The sequence below is a fragment of the Ovis aries genome, chromosome 12, assembly GCF_016772045.2.
Source record: "Ovis aries strain OAR_USU_Benz2616 breed Rambouillet chromosome 12, ARS-UI_Ramb_v3.0, whole genome shotgun sequence".
In the NCBI taxonomy this organism is placed as follows: Eukaryota; Metazoa; Chordata; class Mammalia; order Artiodactyla; family Bovidae; genus Ovis; species Ovis aries.
The window spans coordinates 78858948-78878462 of record NC_056065.1 but is presented as its reverse complement, the minus strand read 5'-3'; the positions used below and the strand labels follow the sequence as shown (position 1 = coordinate 78878462).

The following is a 19515-nucleotide window of genomic DNA, read 5'->3' as shown; positions in this document are numbered from 1 at the left end:
AAGCCGCCGCAGCGCTCTTACTTTGAGGGCAAAACTATCTTTAGGTGGAAAGTAGGGGTGGGTTTCCCTGGTGGCTCAGGTGGTAAAAAAACCTGCCTGCAATGCAGGAGACGTGGGTTTTCAATCCATGGAAGATCCCCTGGAGAAGGGGATGGCTCCCTCTCCAGTACTCTCGCCTGGAGAATCCCATGGACAGAGGAGCCCGGCGAGCTCCAGTCCAGAGGTCACGGGGTTGGACACGACTGAGCGACTAACACTTTCCCTTCACACACTTTTTAGGTTTTTCTGTAAGTGCTCTGGTCTGAATGAGGAGAATCCACAAAATCAAAGTGAAGCTTATGGAATGATTGTCGAGGCCTGGCTCCCACTGCTGCCGGAGCTGGGCGAGCTCAGCAGATACTCACTTGCAGAGGCGCAGAGGGCTAATTCTGGCATTTTACAGGCAAAATTAATGCAAGGTGAGCACAAACGTCTCTGCACCGCTGTGTAGACCGTCTGAGCTGAGCACAGACAGCGACAGACTTTCCACACTAAGTCAGGACTCAACTTCTAGTACTAATCACCTCTCATGAATACCTCACTTGTTCAATTTAAACAGAGGTTGAGAGACAGGAAAACCAAGTGATGCGTTTGCCCAGGTTCAAATATTAGCCCCAAGACCCCGTATTTTAGTCGAGAAACAGAAAAGGACGTTCGGTGCCATGCTTTTATTCAAATGAAAGGGGAAGAACTACACTGCACCAGGAAGTAGCAAATAGGACAGTATTTTACAGCACAGCATCGTAAAAAACCTGTAAGCAACGCTCCCGAGTGGACAGGCAGCACACCAGACACTGTACATCGCCCCAAGTGTCCACGGAACCACAATTAGAAAGCTGGGTTTGGCTTTAAAAACAGCCAACTGAACTGTAACAGTCATAACACAACTGAGGGGGATGAAAAGCTTCCCAGCGCCTGTCGCACGGCAGAACCTGACAGGCCGCACTGGTAACTGCGACAAGGGTCTGGCAAACTCAACTGAGCAAGTATCCAGCAACGTGGCCTCCGATGAGGAGAAGCACCAACGTGTTTCCATAAGTTGAGGACTATCTCCAGACTTTACGAAATAGCATAATTCTCATTTGTATAATTTTAAAAACATAATTTAAAAAAACCCACAGACTTAAATATATCCATATTCCTCTGCATGAATAAAGTGAACCATCACGCTGAGAGCCAGGAGCTCTTGGGGCGGTATTCACCCTCTACGTTTAGGCCTTGCAGACGCCACTGGGCACACGCAGACTTGAGAACAAAGGGTGGTCCTGTCTGGATTCACAGTTACTTCCTCCACTGTCTTGCATTCAGTTTTAAAAAATTTAATGGCCAAGTAGTATCACCAAGAAGACTGCTTTGATAAGGGCAATTTCGTTGATTAAAAAGAACAAATTTAGTAATGTTGAAGGCTTCTTAACTCTCCTTTTGACAATTACCACATTTTGATTAGGTTCACTATTTTTTTAATCTAGTCAATCTATTTGACAATCATTTCCTTCTAATTGTGACTGAAATGGTTGTCTGAAAGGTAAAATGTGCAATCCCTCAGTTTTAATCTTCATATATTATATACACAATATGTATACACTTAAAATATAAGAGTTACATATATCCTGGTCTTGTACATGCAAACAGCAGATCACAAATAGTTCTGAGCTACACACATTATCTTCTTGCACAGGTATTGGAAAAAGATCTGTGAAATTTTCTTTTTTACAGTTTAAACAAATATACATAAATATAAGAACATAAATTACAGTAAAATATTGACAGCATTTGAGAAGATGCTGATAGGCCAGACGCACTGATGCCGAAGGCCTCATAATGAGAGAGAAGCACAGCCCAGGACACCTCACTCCTACTCTCTTTAAAAAATAAGTGGATACATCATCATATGAGATATTAGTTAATTTCTCTGAACAACTCAATTAGAGAAATGTATATATTTTTGTCTCTACTTCCGATTAAAGAAAACAGACTATGCATCTCATATACGCTACAATACTGTCTTTCCGTCTAAGTTTACATGTTGTCACAACACTGAAACATAACAAGGTCACAGAATCATTCAAGTCTTTTCCTGAGAATGAAGTTTTTCCCCAACTAACCCTCTGCACTGTTCAAGGAACAAAAATCACACAGGGAAGAGTTCAAGTGTGTACTTAATCGAGGCTGTCCCACTTGAAAAGGATGAAAAAGAAGGAAAACTCAGAATCAGTGAAAGAATGGGAAGCTATTTTAAAATTAAAACGTAGCCCTTTGTACATGTTTAAAAACTCTAAATATAACTTTTCTATCAGTTATAAATACAACGGAAAGACCTCTCTAGAGCATGTGGCAGGAAGTCCTCCATCTTCAGGCTCAGACTACTCAAAGTGTCGCTCATTTCTGCCAGCTTATAAAGTGACATGCTTCAAAAGAGACAGAAGGCCTTTTTGTTAAAAGAACAATCTAAATTATTCTGAGTTGGCCAGAAGTGGTGTAAAAACAGCTCTGATTTAATCAGCAACTTCTTATAACATCTTCTTGGTTAAGCTCACGTGGTTTCAAGTGAACTATAGCAGCTCTTTACAACTCCTCTTATTTCATAGGAAAACGTTAATACTTGAGTGAATAATAAACACAGACCTGTGCGTGCTTCGCAGGGTCATCTGGCCAACGCGCTGGCACCGCTGAAGCACGGGACTAGTGTTTCTCTCCGCGCCCTAAGAACGGCGCGCGGCGCCTCCGAGGGTCTACTTCCTACTCTTGTGATCTCCACATGAAACCAAATACAAACGCCATCCTGGAACAGACTCCCGGGGAGAAAAACAGCCAAATGAACCATCTGAAGACACTCATGTACATTAAAAAGTAAAAAAAAAAAAGCAACAAACAAAAACACACAGCTGATGATCCTGGCCACACGCCAACTAGTGTGCGCGCGTGCGAGAACTCAGCGCTTTGCTGCATCGAGAACCCAGCAGGCAAACCTCCACCAGTGAGCCGGACACCCGCCATCACCTGGCCTGTCACCTCGGTGTGTCTCCAGCACTGCGGTCTACATTCCAGTTGTCATGACAACAGGGCCGAACGTCCAGTTTCAATGACTAGAAGTCTGTTGGCAATTAGAAAGGATTTCTATAGGCAGGAGGGACGAAGTGCAAACTTACCATGAACGTTCAGAAGCAGGTATCTCCCAGCTCCTATGCTTTAGTGGGTAGCAGTTTTTTGGGCGTCACTGGCCTCTTGGCCTGCCACAAATGGCTGTGAATGGTGATCGCGTCAACACTGGCAGAGAGAGTTTTAGCAGGTATGTGGCTGAACTGTTTCCTGTCAGAATTGTATTTGTAAAGGCCCTCGATCATCTTCTTGGTGACAGACTTCGGGCCTATCCCGGCCAGCTTACTGATCTCTTCAGTGTCTGGGCAGTAGGCGTACAGAGACCGGAACTGGCAGCCCGAGTCCCGGAACAGGATCAGGAAGTTGTTGGCATCTGACTTCTCCATTTCCTTCAGGATCACAAACAAAAGCAAGACAACAATGAAAGCCCTTAAACGTTCTGCTGAACATGGAACGTTCACATGGCTGTGCTACATTTCGTGACGCGTAATTTAAAACCGAAACTCCTAAGCAGCTAAAGTGAGGGGCACGTACTGCAAGCCCAGCACGCTGGGACTGAAGCGTGTGCAGGCCCCTCACGGCTGAGGACCTGCTGGCTGTGCCGGAATCAAGGCCCTGGAGGAGCTTCAGGGTCTGCGGGATCTGCTAAGTCCCTACCGCTGGCAGCCAGGCACTGGCCATCTCCTTTGCGACACAGCTCCATTTTAAAAAACGCAAATCACGTAATCTACGCTTAGGAAATGTGACTGAGTGACTCTGGGGAAGAAATTATTTTATAATTTTATATTTTCATCTTAAGTCTGTGCCTAGTCTTGGATGAAATGTGCAGTCTTCCAGAATCCCATCTGAGAGTTAAGTCCGTCTAATAATGAAAACATAGTTACACACCCTTCCTATGCGGCTGAAATTCTAGGAGTCCCTAAGGAGTGCTTTTTCTTGAATTGAAAGAGAAGATTCCTACAATTTTAAGACGTTGCCCAACCTAACTTTCATGCAAACATGCTTACCTCCAGTATTTTTTTCTTCTGACCTTCATTTACTTTTCCAGCCAAACAGCAATGAGCTAAAGCATTTTGTATTATGTGCTTATTGGATTTTGCACTGGGTTCTTTGAAGAGCTTTGGTCCTATAAGAATTTAATAACAATAACAGTAAAAATAACTTTGCTAAATCAGAAATACTACTTATTAGTACTATTTGTATAGCATTATTAAATGATACAATTGTCTCCACATGATCAAACTCTAACATGAAAGCTCTGCCCTGCTACGTCAGGACACGGTTTTATCTGCGGGGTTATACCTCACGGTCTCCTCCAGCCTCCTGAGGTGGCCTGGAGGGTAGCACTTTCTGCCACTTTCCTGGAATGTTTGCACCTGAGAAGGCCCCTCCTCCCTCACACTCACCTCCTCAAGGAGGCCTTCAGTAAGCATGCAGAGAAACCAGTTCTTTGGAAGAGAAAACAATTAGCCCTGATTTGTCCTGTTTACCTGTATCTGGAATAAATCACTCCCACCGTGGCTGACTCAGAGCTACCAGTGGTGCTGCAGCCATGTAATTCCTGGAAGGTTCACTGTGTGTCTGACAGCCCCGCAGGTCTGGGCTCCCCTGGGCCCGGCAGACACGGCTGTTGCACTGACCTTACAGGCTGCTGGGCCGGCTGGAGCCACAGGGTAGGGAGGAAACAACTCTGGGGAAGTCAGCAAGCTCTGTCCCCTGGGCCTTCAGGGACCACTTGGGGGTCAGCCGGATGCCAGCGGGATGCAGGTGGCCCCGGTCACCTCTCCTGCCTACCTCTCCTCGGCCGTTCCCACTTTCTCTCCTGCTTCGCTGCTTTAGTTCTCACCCACGTGGTATTCTGCGTGCTTCTCCTTCGACAACGCCTCCCCCAACAGAGAGAGACCAGGTGCCCTCCTGGACCTAAGGCCTTCCTTTATCTTTCAGAGCCTCTCAACACTTGCTCCAGACCCTGAAGGCCCTCATGAGGGGAAGCACTTGGCGGAGCCGAGCTGTTCCCCGCACTCATGACTGATGTGGGGTGGAGGGACCTCTGTAGATCAAACTGAGACAGCCCCAGACCCAGACTACAACACAGAGACGGGCAGGGTTTCTAAGGGAGAAGCGGGGGGCTGAGGGCTGAGGGCTATTGCTATTTTTCTGAAGCTAATTCAACTGGAACAAGTCGCCACCACTCTGACTGGAAGCTTATCACAGACACTGACTTACCTGAAAGAGGCCGCCTGCCTTAGCCACCGTTTCCGATCGGCCCTCCGAGGGCAGCGCGCCCCGCACCACGTCTCAGCCCCTGCCCAACTGCTTCCCAAGGACGGGCGGGCACTCACCTGTGTACTCTGTCCCTGAGGCCACGGACGACGTGGTGGAGGCATTCTCCCAGTCCTTCTCGCCATTCCGGCTCCCACACCGGCTCGGAGATAAGAAGCCTTCTACAGACTCTGATCTGAATGACATAAGACATGCCCTGTAATGTCCCATATAGAGGAGAAACATCTAGGGCTCAGGAGGACGAAGGTCAGTGCCAACCAAACTCAACTCAGAGGCTTAAAAAGAAGAAGATGGCGGTCATTCTGTCGTGTTCACAGCCGCAGAGCTGAGACCTCAGTGGGCACCCCCCTGAGTACCTGTGGAGGACAGAGGTTCCCACAGGACAACCGACAGTACCTGATGACCTTCACTAGGAACCTTTTTTTATATGGGTGCTATGTTATAACATGTTTCGTAAGACCAGGAAATACTGATTATTAGCTTCTAATACATATACTGGGTTGGTCAAAAACTTCATTCTGTTTTTTTCCATAAGGTGGTTTGAAACCTCAAACTAACTTTTTGGCCAACCCAACACAACCTTGAGAAAGAGGGAACGTACACAGGCGCTTTCCTAAGTCACAAGAGGGGGAACCTAGAGCGGCTGGCGCGCTGCACACGAGGACGCTCCGCTTCAAGCTCGGCTGTAACACAGCCACCACAGCAGCGGCTGGCCACGTTACGGGCACTATCCTACCGATGCCACTACTCTAAACCCAAAAGGAAAAACCGAAAGACGAACGGACCTCTCCATGTTTGTGTGTTTTAGACACTCAGACTGTCCTAGTCAGCAAAGCTTACAACCGCCCATGATTACGGTGCATTTGCTGAGAACGCTGTGTTCTCAGGAAGACACCTGCGCTGTGACTCACCTCGGGGTCCTCTTCCCTGAGTGCAAGCTCTCATTATCGCCCATGTTCAGTGACGCCAGAGAAAGGCTCGAGACTGCAAAGACACAACAGATTTGTGATCCTGAACAAAAATTAGAAATTTTAGAGGGGCAACTGGAGAAGAGTGTTCATTAGGCAACACCGGTGCATGGCAATTGAGCTCGCACAGTTTCCTTTCCCTTTCTAACACATAATACGTTTGCATGCATGTACGCACAACCTATTCAAAATGGGCAAGGAGCCTACTTTTGAGAACTAATGAGATAAGTGCAGGAGACTGAGAGGTACAAGCCTCCAGTTACGAATGAATGAGTCAGGCAGCTGACGTGTACGGTGTGGGGAGCGCAGTCAGTCACTACGTAAACTCTGTGCGGCGACTGATGACAACTAGGTTAAGCCTGGTGATCACTGTGAATCACTCTGTGGTATAACAGGAACTAACACAGTGTTGTAGGCCAACTGTACGTCGACAACAAACAGACTCATGGAAAACGAGATCAGATTTGTGGCTGCCAGGGCCGGGGGAGGGGCGCCTGGATGAAGGGGCACCGTCCTCAGCACGCAGACCTGGGGGCGCGATGGCAGCTCCGCCTACCCTTTCCCCGACGCTGCGGTGACACACCACACGAGAGCTGCCGAGAGACGGACCCTAGGAGTTCTCAGCACGAGGAGAAAACGTGCCTTTCTTTTTCTGAGGTGTTTTATCTATTCAAGATCATGGATGCTCAGCAGATTTACTGTGGGCACCACTTCACGATATATGCAGATCAAATCACTAGACTGCGCATCTTAAACTTACAAAGTGCTAAACACCAATCACATCTCAACAAAACTGAGAGAAAAAAAGGATAACATTAATCAGTCCAAAATAAAGTGGTAATAAATGAGTGCTTATAAGAAAAAAACTAAAAAAAAGAAAAATTAACAAACTAACAAGAATAATAAAATATATTTTAGGAATATCTAATTCCCAGGTAATGCTGGACTGGATAAAGCACAAGCTGGAATCAAGACTGCCGGGAGAAATATCAATAACCTCCGATACGCAGATGACACCATCCCATGGCAGAAAGCGAAAAAGAGCTAAAGAGCCTCTTGATGAAAGTCAAAGAAGACAGTGACAAAGTCGGCTTAAAGCTCAACATTCAGAAAACTAAGATCATGGCATCTGGTCCCATTACTTCACAGCAAATAGATGGGGAAACAATGGAAACAGTGACAGACTTTATTTTTGGGGGCTCCAAAATCACTGCAGATGGTGACTGCAGTCATGAAATTAAAAGATGCTTGCTTCCTGGAAGAAAAGTTATGACCAACCTAGACAGCATATTAAAAAGCAGAGACATTACTTTGCCAACAAAGGTCCATCTAGTCAAAGCTATAGTTTTTCCAGTAGTCATGTGTGGATGTAAGAGTTGGACTGTAAAGAAAACTAATACTTCTGAACTGTGGTACTGGAGAAGACTCTTGAGAGTCTCTTGGACATCAAGGAGATACAACCAGTCCATCCTAAAGGAAGTCAGTCCTGAATAGTCACTGGAAGGACTGAAGCTGAAACTCCAATACTTCAGCCACCTGATGCGAAGAACTGACTCACTGGAAAAGACCCTGATGGTGGAAAAGACTGAAGGTGGGAGAAGGGGATGGCAGAGGATGAGATGGTTGGATGGCATCACCCGCCCAATGGATATGAGTTTGAGCAGGCTCCAGGAGTTGGTAATGGACAGGGAAGCCTGGCGCACTGCAGTCCATCGGGTCACAAAGAGTCATACACAACTGATCAACTGAACTGTTCCCAGGTAGCAAGTCAATTTGTTAATTTCAGCCAATACTAGGTATCAAAACTTTTCACTGACTACAAAAGGTGGAGTTCTCTTTACTTTTTAAATTGAACTACAGTTAATTTACAATGCTGTGTTAGCTTACGGTTTAAGCAAAGTGATTCAGTTACACACACACACACACACACACACGTTTTCCAGACTCTTTCCCATCATAGTTCCCTGTGCTGTACAGTAAGTTCTTGTTGTTTATCTAATTTATAGTCATGGGTATATTGTAACCCAGCATCCTAACACTTACCACACCCCAATACCCTCTGGCATCTGTTTTCTATGTCTATTTTATTTTTTTAAACAGTTCTCTTTAAATAGTGTTACATTATTTTCCTTCAGTTTCAGAATAACTATAGTGATTCAGTATAGAATTCAGCGTATAAATCGGTATAGAATAAGTATAGTAATTCTTAAGTTTCAGAATAACTACAGTGACAACCCAGGAGATGGTATGTGAGGGCGAGCGCCCACCGGGCTCGTGTTCAGGCTGGATGTGAGCACTCGAGTGTGCTGTTGGCCATATGCACGCACGTGTAACAGGCTCCACTCGCAGGAAGCTTTCCTGCCCAGTTCAGCGCCCTCTGCGCCTCCGTGCCACTGCCGAGCTGGGGTCTGCTCTAAGCCACCTCACCACGCGCCCGTTACCTGGGGGGCCTTTCACGGGCGTCTTGGGGGACTCGAGGTGATCCCTGTGGATGGACTTGGGCCGCTGCTTCTTCTGCCGGGCCACCTGAGGCCGGGGCTTGAGAACGGCGTCCATGTCCTCCATGAGCTTGAGCTGCTTGCGCCGCAGGTACTCCTGCCGGATGAACTCGCGGCGCGCCCGCTCGTCCTCCTTCTTCTGCCGCTCCTCCTCCGTCCTGCGCCTGGAGACCAAGCGGGCCGCCGCTTACTGCGCAGGCATGGGGGGGGCGGGGCGGGGGGGGGGTTAGGCTTAGGGTTAGGGGAGGTGCGGCGAGGGGCGGTGAGTGCGCGTGAGGGGGTGAGCGTGCGCGGTGAGCGTGCATGGGGGGGCGGTGAGCGTGCGTGAGGGGCCGTGAGCGTGCGCGGTGGGGGGGCGGTGAGCGTGCCAGTGGGCAGAGGTGAGCGTGCGTGAGGGGGTGAGCGAGTCAACACCTGGAAAATGCTCCATTTAACGTGTGCCTGGGACAACTGCGGTCATTATATCATTAATAAATTACTACTTTAAAAAAATGTGTGTGTGTGAGAAAAACCCAGGAAAATTATTTAAAGTTAATGTTTCAAGCTTGGGATAAAAACATGCAACCAATACTTGAATAAATGAACTTCTAAGCAGCACCCCGGGTCAGCACTGCCTCCGCGAAGGGTCCCCAAGCGCCCGGCGCGGGCCGGCGGGACGCCCTCCCCGCGCGGCAGCCGCACCTGGTCTCCTCCTTCTTGTGCTCCATCTCGGCTTCCAGCTGCTGCTTCCGAAGCTGCGTCTCCCTCTCCCTTCTTAATCGTTTCTCCAACAAAGCTGCCCGCTTCATGGCCATATCATTTTCTGCCTTTTGATCATCCTAGGGAATGAATTTCATTGAGGAGGAGGACACTCAGGTACCAATGTCCTCATTTTCAATGGCTGAGGCCACAGGTAGTGGTTACTCTTAGAACTGAGAATCCAAATTACCCGCTGAATCTTATTCCAACCCCACCACAAATGGACATGTTCCAAAAGGATGAAGGAAGAAATGAACTAAAGAGGCAATACTTTTACAAATAACAAGACACAAACTTCTTTGATTACATGTTTTCGAAACTTAGGAAGTCAGCAAAGAACACCATAAAATGGGGGAAAAAATGAAAAAGTTTTCTGGGCCCTGATAAATAATTTACAGAGTGGAGAGCTTCTCCACACATTTTAAAATTCCATTTAAGTTGTATTTAAAATACACGCTTAATGTAGAAAAGTAAAAAAAAAAGCACCAAAGAAACAGCCACCCAAAGTTGTATCACATAAACGAAATTCCTGCTGCACCATTTTTTCAAGTGGAGGTTCTGACACTTTGCTCGCTGGTTCTGCACTGCACTGCAGGCTCTCCCACAGAAGAGGCGGCGAGTGTAATTATACTTCTGACCCCAGGACTAGCTAGAAGGTGGGCCCTGGGCCTCCTGGGCCTGCCTGGCTCCTAAGCAGACTCTCAGGGCCTGAGTTCTCAGAAGTCAGGAGGAACCAGCTGGAGAATTAGTTCTGACACATTCCCAGCACAGTGTTGGGCACAAAAGACACGAACCGTGAAAAAGACGGGGCTCCTTAGGTGAAGGAGCTTCTAGACCCCTACCAGCTGGGGGGAGGAAGGGGCACAGCAAGGCGCTGGCACAGACACTCAGCCACAGCTGTGCTCAGAATGGAGAGTCAGAAGACAGCCTGTGAATAGCCAGGCCAAACACACACATGTCCGCGCCAGACACGCTGCGCACACTCTGCGGATGAGAAGACACAGCGCCTGCAGGACTTCACGGTCTAAGAGAAGCTGTGGCAGCAGCAGCCACAAGGTGGCTGGGGAGGCCGGGCCAGCAGCCACTACGAGAACCTGAGGGTGCAGGAGACACAGGAGAACACTCCATCTACCCCCAGAACCACGCAGGGCTGCGGCACACAGGAGGACCAAAGTGAGCCTGACAGGACATTCGGAAGGGAGCTACGGGGAGAGGGTGGACCCGCGAATTAGCGGATTCCTCTGGGAATGCCCCGATCACACGCCGAGGGGCTGCAGTTTATCCAACAGGCATCTCTAAGAGGTCCCGCGGACTTCCACTCCCGAGAGCCGGTGTGAAGAAGGGACCAGGCAGACGCGGGGAGCCCGTGATGAGCTGCGACCACGGTCTAAGGGCCGAGCACCAGGCGGTAAAGACAGAGTGAGGAAAGGAGGGCACGGGTGGATACCCGAGGACGCCCTCTGCTCTCCTCTCGGAAGGAGCAGAGGTAGCAAGGTCTCTACACATCAATTACCGTCTACAGCAGTAGTCTGTTAAAAAACATTAACAGCAGTCTCACACAGTTGGGAAACAAAAAACACAACTCACATTTAAGTTTCTAAACATTTAAAAGGGCCGAGAGAGTCATCTCTCTACAACCAACTTCAAAGTAAGTTACCCATTCCCAATATTTAATGATCCAAAGCAAGCGATTGTAACCACTTCCGAATTCTGACTCCAACAGGACTCCAGAAAATCTGCAAGTATAGACTTTTGCCACTGAAGGCTGTCTTTCTATCTACATTCTAAACTTGGGAGAATTAGAAACAGTATCCCTTGGTCTCTTAACATTTTAAGAAAAGAAACATGAGCAGCACACATGTACATGTTTGTGATAAGAAACCATTCTTCCCTGTACAGTCTGGAAAACACAGACAAATATAAAGTGAGAAAAAGGATGACAGGAGAAAACCTTTAACACGAGGCCTTCCTTGTTCTAGCACGGATGGTGCGTGTCCAGATGTCACCATCACAAGGTGATACTGTGCAGGACTTGGGTTAGCTGGCTCAGCAGCCTGTAAGCGTAGGTCACATCAAACACCAACCTTGAGGTTGGGGTCGTCAGCTACGCTCTCTTCAGTGCTCCCAGAGGAGCTGCTCCAGGGCAACTGCGCAAACTGCATTTCTAACGTTTCGTCTTGCAAGATTCGGTCTGGTCAGGTTTTAAAATTTAAAAAAAAAAAGTGTATGGGAAGATGGTCAATACTAAGGAAAAAAACAGATTTGGGGGCAATGCCAACATTTTTATCAACTGGCAACAGAGTACCTTTTGCAGGAGTGAATCACTTGGTTCTCAAAAGGCTTTGGTGAAAAAGAGACACAAACGGGGCAAAAACAGCAGGTCTCCCCACGTTCAACGACGGGATGAAAGACTGCTTCAGAAACCAGAGTGCCTGCCCGGAACCGCAGTCCATAAAGGTCGGACCAGGGCACGGCCCAGGGTTACGGGCAGAGCCTAACAGAGGTCCTGCTGCTCAAGAAGCCTGCGCGCGCGCCAGAAGCATGGAGTAACAAGAGGCCCAGGGCCGGGCGGGCGGTTTTACCTTAAAGAAGAAGCCGCAGCACACTTTCTGGTCCTCATCCGCTTGTTCTTTATCACTTTCTCCATCGTACTTTTCAACAGATACATCAGCCTTTTCAGGGGGTTTCAAATCTGAGAGGGAGACTTCAATCAGATTAGCGCTCTTAGGAGCAGCAGGCGGCACACTGGGTTTGGAAGGCAGCTGGGCGGGCTGACTCGCGGGGTCCTCGCTGGGTGCGGGGTGAGTGACCTCCGAGGCCGGGGCGGCCGGGCCCTCCGGGGCCACGGAGGGCGGGGGCTGGGCCTCCCCGTGCTCCGGAGGCCCCGCCGACCCCTCCTCCTCCTTTGCCCCATCCTTGCGCCCGGACTCCTGGGCCCGAGGCTCTCCGTCGTCGCCCAGACACACGAAGGACCGCGTCTGGATGGGAACCTGACTGGGGGAGAACCTCCGGAGCCGCGGGAGGCTGTCCACAGACCTCGGGGGCGTCAGCGTGCGGTGCAGAGGCGTGATCTTGAGTTCGCTGGGCCTGGGAGTCCTTTGATTTTTGACGGAGAAGGACGCGCTCTTCCTGGGCACGGCCTGCGGGGACGCGTGGGCCGGGCGGGGCGCCTCGCGCGCAGGCCGGTGTGGGGAGGGCGGCGGCGGGGAGATGACCCAGGCCTGCTGCTCGCGCATGTGCATCAGTGCCTCCTGCTGCAGCGCCAGGCGCCGCATCTCCCGCTGCAGCGCGTGCAGGGACGCATTGAGCCTCTCGATGGAGCGTGTGTGCTCCAGCAGCTCGCCGTCCTGCGGCGGCTCCTCCGCGGGCCCGGCTGGGCTCCACCGCCCCTCGGGGTCCCCGGGCGCGCTCGGGGCTGGCGGCCACCTGCCCGCAGGGCTCTCCGAGCCCTCCTTGGGGTCCGCCGGGGACTTGCTCCTCGGCCCATTCGCCTTCTGCGGCTCCTTCTCGGGCGGCCGCTCCGTGTATACCTTCTCATCCTCCGCACCCGCTGCCTCCTCCCGCAGCGGGGAGACCCCGTCGCCTTTCTTCTTCACCACGGTGAGGAAGGCCGTCCTCCCCATCTTCTGCCTCTGCCTGGTGAACGCGGCCTCCATCTTCTTCTTCTGGGCCTCGATGGCCCGCCGCTTCTCCTCCAGCTTCATCCTCAGGTGCACCACCTCGGAGGCCAGCAGCTGCGTGGTGTCCCGGCCGTGCGGGAGGCCCCCGTCCTCAGGGGCCGGGGCCCAGGCCACCACGTGGGGAATGTTGAGCTCGGAGCCCTCGGGCGTGGTCTTCTGAGAGCTGCTGCCGCTGCTCTTCCCGTCTGTGTGGTTCAGCTTCCTGAACTTCTGCTCGGCAAAGCTGGTCATCTTCACCCCGGAGCTGGAGGAGGCGCTGCTCCCGGGCTGGGACTTGGTACTGACCGTGCTGGGACAGGGGCTCAAGGCCTCTCTGGCGCTGCCCGTCCGCACGTCGTAGTCCTGTAGGAATTTGGACGCGTCATCCATGTCAGAGTCCAAGCTCACAGTGTAGTCTCTCAGGGACGAGTCCTCGTCCATGGTTTCTGGAATGTCTTCCGAGGGCACGTGGATGCCCGTGTCCACCTCCGTGGTGTCTGTGACAGGACTCAAGGCCCCTCGCGTGTCCCCCACATTCTCCGGACTGGACTGGCTGCGCGGGACACCGGCGTTCAGGAAGCTCAGCTCCTGGCTGTGGAGGAAGAAGCCGTTGGCAAGCTGGTCGGGCCTCGGGGTGTGGACGGGCTTCTCGGTGTCATGGATTATCTGCAAGGCCTCTTCAATGCTCGGTGTCCCCACCTGGTTGCCGAGCTCGTCGAGAAGCACGCTGTTGGGCAGTGCTCCGCTGGGGAGCCTGTAGTGCGTCTTCTCGTTGGAGTTCAGCGCGCCTGCGCTCCGGGGCGCGTAGGTGGCCAGGTCGCCGTGAGAGCCCACCCCGTGCTCCTCCCCATCCACTGGCTTGAAGGCCAGGTTCTTCCGGGCATTCCTGGCTGTACGGTGGTTGCTCAGGGCGAGCCCGTCATTGCTAAGGGAGCGAGTGATTCCTCGGTTGGAGGTGGATCTCTGCACAGGATTTTCTTTATCAAAAGAAATATCAAATGAGACTCCATGCACTGACGATCTGAAAAAAGAGAGAAGGCTCTTAACCCCAGAAAGACAGGATCTGATATCACTGAGAAGTGTGATTTCCTCTCGCCCTCATTGCTCACAATCACAGCCTCCTGGGAGGGGCGGGGGGCGGGGGGTAAGGCTGTCGGGATACCCACCAGTCACCACGGCCCTCCGTCACCGGGCTAGCAACAGGGGTGGTGGGACGGGGAAGGAGTGCTTCTTGCTAAGGCGAGGACACTGAGTGAGCCTCCTGTTTACCTTTTCTCCTTGGGCCAGGTCCCTATGAAGCCATCGACATAGGACATAGATGAAGACCTTCTTATTCCTCCTTCAAATGCATGAGAAGAAGAGTCACTGGCATTGTGTAAAACGATTTTAACTTAAAACATTTGAACAGATTTCACACAAGGTAAAGAGATACACATGGAGAAATGAGGATAAGCTTATTAAGAAAAGCAAGCACAGAGAAGCAGAAAGCCTTCGGTGTGTATACGGAACACTGTTTATTTGCGTTTATTCTCAATCACTTTCTTGTTAACCACGCACACGGCACTTTCCGAGCTTTCTCAGACACATTACCTGAGGCTGAAGGAGGAGGCTGGGGCTGTAAGTGCCTGGAAGGCAAGTGGGGACGAGAGTATGCAAACGCAGCTCCTTCCCCACTGCAACAGAAAAGACAAGCAGAACGTCACATTCTAGCTCTTTCAGACAAATTTAACACACAGCAGCTGAAGTCACAAACAACACTGCCACCTCTGATTCTCCATCCTAAGTGAAAAAAAAATTTAGGAAACATACTGTTTAAACCAAAGAATGGCTGTGATTATTTGAACCTTTATGTATTTTATGTTTTTTTAGCCCAGGAGCTTAAAATACTACTTTCAAGTACAACTCAGTGTCCTTGTGAGATAAGATATGGCACATTATTTTCATTTTATAAGTAGAAAAACTGAGAAAGAAGCTAAATGAAAACCATCAGCTTGAAGTACTTTGGCCAAATCTAAATTTCTAAAAGTATGATCACTTCTTGCCAAAGAGCCTGACACCTGCTTGCACACGGACCTGTGTGAATGTCTCTAACATACTTACATTTCTCCTTATTGAATTCCACCCTATTCCAGTCAATGCAGGGGATTAGACAGTCTGTTTCTCAGTTCATGATGACATTTGGCCAAAATTTAATCTTTTTCTTCCTACATTTTCAGTCCACCACAGCTGACCTTAGTAGGTGAAACTCAGCACGCCCGTCAGAAGGGCTGAGAACAAGCCAGGGGCAGGGTGCAGTGACCTAGCTCTCTGTGACCACACTGCCTTTCAGCTATTGCAAACCGAGGAGATGAGCAAGCACCGATGGATTCAGAGGCAAACCTCAACGTGCATCCTACTGCTCAGCGAGTGCTGCTGCACAGAGCTTTCCAGAAGCAATGCCCGCAGCAGGCGCAGCCTCCTCTCTCATTGGCTCCCTCGCGCCCAGCCCACCCCGCACATCACGTGTCCCCTCACCCGTGTTCTCGGTAACAGGGAAGCTGAGGGACACGGCCACGCTGCTCCCCATCACGGGTGTGTCTCAGCCCCTCCAGTGGCCTTCCCAAGCCTCTGCCCTTCTTACACCGACTGCCAAGCGTGTCCTCAACAAGGCGCGTTGTTATTGAATATGCTCACTCTTTTCTTCTTCCCCAAGTGCTGGCTAAACTGTTGCATGTTCCCATAACTGCCTCACTTCACGTCTGCATGGAGGGTTTGGGTGTGGACACGCTAGTGGCCATGTGTGGCCATGTGTGTGCAGCAGCTGCTACAAACGTCTTGCTTTGCCATCTTCTTCGACTGTTTACTCGTGAGATCACTCTTCAGCCGTGATAACACTTGTACATGTGGCTGCAACATTCTCAGGAAGAACAGCATTCCTTGAATCCCTCCTCAGAAGTTCTACAGTGGGAGAACTCACATGGGCCACACGGAAACTCCCAGACATGAGAGGGCGACACAGTGACCCACTGAGGAAAAGAAGTCAGACAGCCATCTGGGCATTAGGAGCTCTGCTGGGAAAAAGGAGAAAGGCGGCCGCGCAGACACCTGAGAGGAGAGAGCCGAGCCCTCCCGAGGGAAAGACACTCACCGGCGCTGGAGACGCAGAGGGCTGTCTGCCCAGTGGCTACAAGCAGCGGCTGTGGAGCGGCCCAGGCTTTTAGTGGAGAGTTTAGAAGGTTTCAAAGATTTAACAGGACAAGAGACATGACCTGGGATATTAAGTGTTTTCTAAATTTCAAGGCAGGGAATGTCACGACATAACCAACCCCAGAAAGCACTGAGGAAGTAACGTGTAGAAAGAAATCTCCCATGGGACGCCACAGAGCAGCTCCTGGACCAGTCGCACTCCAGCTTCACCCCTTCCTTCGTGGTAAACCTCAGTGACGAGTACGAAACAGGGAACTTAACGGGAAGTAAGAAAATCCATGGGGGTAAACCCGAGGGCAGGGGGAGGAATGTGCTTTCCTAATTCACAGGAAATGTTTATAGGGCCCTGAGGTTCACAGCGATGAGGAGCCCTGTGAGAGCAGTAAGAGGGTGGTGACAGTTCTGTCCACACTGGTCAGGACACAGTGGAGGGAAACTTCTCAGATGTGAGGAGGAGCGACAGCTTCAGTACGTGTTCACATTTTCAGGTTAAACCAAGAATTCATGCAGAAACTATTTTCAATTTCTTACTTATAATTTAAAAAATGTATTTTAAATAGATTGGCTTGAATTTCTAAAAAAAACTCACAAAGTGTTTCAGTTTTAAATAAAAAAATCATATATTAATAAATTAGGGAGTTCAAAGTCAATACACATTTTAGGTTCTAAAAAATATGCATTAAAAGTGCTTACAGGATCTGCTAAAAAACACTTTAAAACAAATTAATATCTCTATCACATACTTGGGTCAGAAGTCAGGATTATCCTGATATTAAATGTTTACCTGGCTTTGAATTCAATTCCTGATATTAAGAACTAAAGCATTAAATATTCAATGGTACAATAAATATTCCATTGTGACCTCTCAACAGCTGCAGTAACTAGCAAACCAAACAGGGAAAACTGTCTCATAGATTTAAAAATCTCCCCCTGAGGCCTAAGAATTACCTATCATTTGAGCCTCATATGATCTCAATTATAAACAAGGTGTGCAGCAAGAGTTTAGTTTTAGGGTGATTATTTGGACCTTAGGATAATATTCTCCCACTTTTCAGTGTGACTCATAAAAGCCTATTTATGAAACATTCAGTTCATGTAAATTTCAATGACACTGACCTAAAAACAGGCTTTAATGGGGTTAAGTTAATTTTAACTTATTCAGTTCAAAGTTCAACTGAAACTGTAAAAACGCTCATGAAATGTAGTAATACTCTTGATCTCTTAAGTGACTGGGATGGCCGTCCAGACTCACCCTGGCATGAGGTCAGAGCTGTCCAGGGCGCCTTCCTGGGCAGCATTCAGGACAGGAACTGACGGCGGATCCTCCACAGGCTCAGCTGCGGGAAAGACAAAAACCTCAGAATTTATTTTTTCCACCACCGCTTCAAGGATTCTGAACTGCAAGTAAATGTTTACTCTGTTTTCTTATTCCTTATAGAGAATCATAGTATATTTAGTTTTCTCCTTAAATAATTTTTCAAAAGGACAAATCTTCTTTAAATACTTCTTGGAAGTGTTCTGGCCTATAAAATTCACTTGATTAAGGCTAAATGGGGGGGGGGAAGGCTTAATATAAAATAAATACAGACAATTAAACGAGTATTCAATTTTGCAAAAGCTTTCACAGAGCTGTTACACACGATCACTTTTACGTCCACGAAATAGTTGGTGTTTTGGTAATCAATCAAAGAGGCAGAATTTTGTTGGTTAATAACTAAAGCACAGCTATAGTTTACGTTTTTGCAAATAACTCTCATTTAGCTTTTTGCTTTTGAGATCTAATATAACAACGGTCGAATATTTTGAGTAGTGGGCTTCACAGACGAGACCACACAGAGCACTGCATGTGAAAACTGTGCTAACGGTAAGAGGTGCAGGACTCTGGCTGCGATCACCACGGAAGACCCTGGCTTTCCCGAGCGGCCTTCGCAAGGGGCTCGGCGCGTCCACAGGCCTGCGCCGTGGCGTGATGCTCCCCCCGGGCAGGTTCACACCCGTCACTGCGTGTCCTGCAGACGCGGCCTGGGCGCAGGGGCCGCTGAGGGACGCCACTTCTCCTCACTGAAGTGAGTGCGGAGTTCGCCCCCAACTTCTTCCTTCTTCTCTTTCCTCTTTTTTCCTTTGATTTCTTTTGAGGAGGGGAGCGGGTGGGGATGCGGAGAAATAAGGGAAAATACAAAACTGTGGCTGCAAGGAAAGCCGGCAGGCAGCGGGGAGGCAGAGCAGTCGCGGGGCGCGTGGGGGGCACGCCGGCCGCAGGCGAAGCCCCGCCCCGCGGAGGGAAGCCCTCCCGGGGGTCAGGCCTGAGGCGGGACTTGTTCGTTCCCCATAGAGAGAAACCTCTGGTTTTACCATGGAAGCCAGTGGAAAATCTGGTTTGCTTTACAGAAAGTGTAAGAAGTTTTTCTTTTTTTTCTGTTATTTCCAGAGATCTTTATGGTAACTCACCCCTTTATTTCTTGTTAGTGTCCTTATAATGAGCAATCAATAGACTGTGATGCTGTAGCAATCACAGAACTTACTAGGTTTATATATATATACCCAAGCCTTTTCATGGCTTAATGGCAAATTCAGATCACAGATGAGAACCAAGCCATAATTTGAATGGCTTCTGGCCAACAACATTAAAAAACAAAACATTAAAAAACAGGGAACAAAAACTAAGGGTGGGAATAAAAGATGCAAAGGGAAGACAGAGGGAAAACAGTTAAAGCTATAAGTTCTACAACATAAGCCTTCGAATTCAGGGCTATTCTCGCCACCTCCTTTTCCTCCCCTAAGGCGTGTCTCACTCAACAGAGAACTAAATGGCTTTAAATATTAAAATATTCAGAATTTATCCAGGCTAACAGCTAGAACATGAAACAGTCACAGGCCTTCCTGTACAAGAACATCAGTCGAGGTTGTTTTAACTCTCCATTCTGTCTGTTCACAGGAACACTGATCACCTCCTTGCGGATGAGCAACGCGGGGCTGGACGAAGGAGGGCTTCACGACCTCAAACCACCAGAAGAGCTCGGCCATGAACACCAGGTAGTTACTCTG

At 49.2% G+C, this 19515-nt stretch overlaps 1 protein-coding gene across 7 annotated transcripts in view; it reads right to left on the bottom strand.

Annotated features, from left to right (window-relative positions):
• Positions 1-692: 692 nt before the first annotated feature.
• CAMSAP2 (calmodulin regulated spectrin associated protein family member 2) overlaps positions 693-19515 on the bottom strand; it is a 96419-nt gene continuing 77596 nt past the window's right edge. For 4 of the 7 annotated variants that reach the window (XM_015099407.4, XM_027976005.3, XM_042229320.2 and 1 more), the window contains 11 exons: positions 19419-19512; positions 17723-17807; positions 14875-14957; positions 14554-14623; positions 12208-14305; positions 9569-9705; positions 8831-9051; positions 6333-6405; positions 5481-5596; positions 4146-4264; positions 693-3527 (listed from right to left, as the gene is read on the bottom strand). In XM_015099407.4, coding sequence (XP_014954893.2) covers positions 3222-3527; positions 4146-4264; positions 5481-5596; positions 6333-6405; positions 8831-9051; positions 9569-9705; positions 12208-14305; positions 14554-14623; positions 14875-14957; positions 17723-17807; positions 19419-19512 — 3402 coding nt within the window. In that variant the 3' untranslated portion in view covers positions 693-3221. Of the gene's footprint in view, positions 3528-4145; positions 4265-5480; positions 5597-6332; positions 6406-8830; positions 9078-9568; positions 9706-12207; positions 14306-14553; positions 14624-14874; positions 14958-17722; positions 17808-19418; positions 19513-19515 lie in introns of those variants that run through there. The other 3 variants (XM_027976003.3, XM_027976004.3, XR_009595775.1) reach the window with 3 other exon arrangements.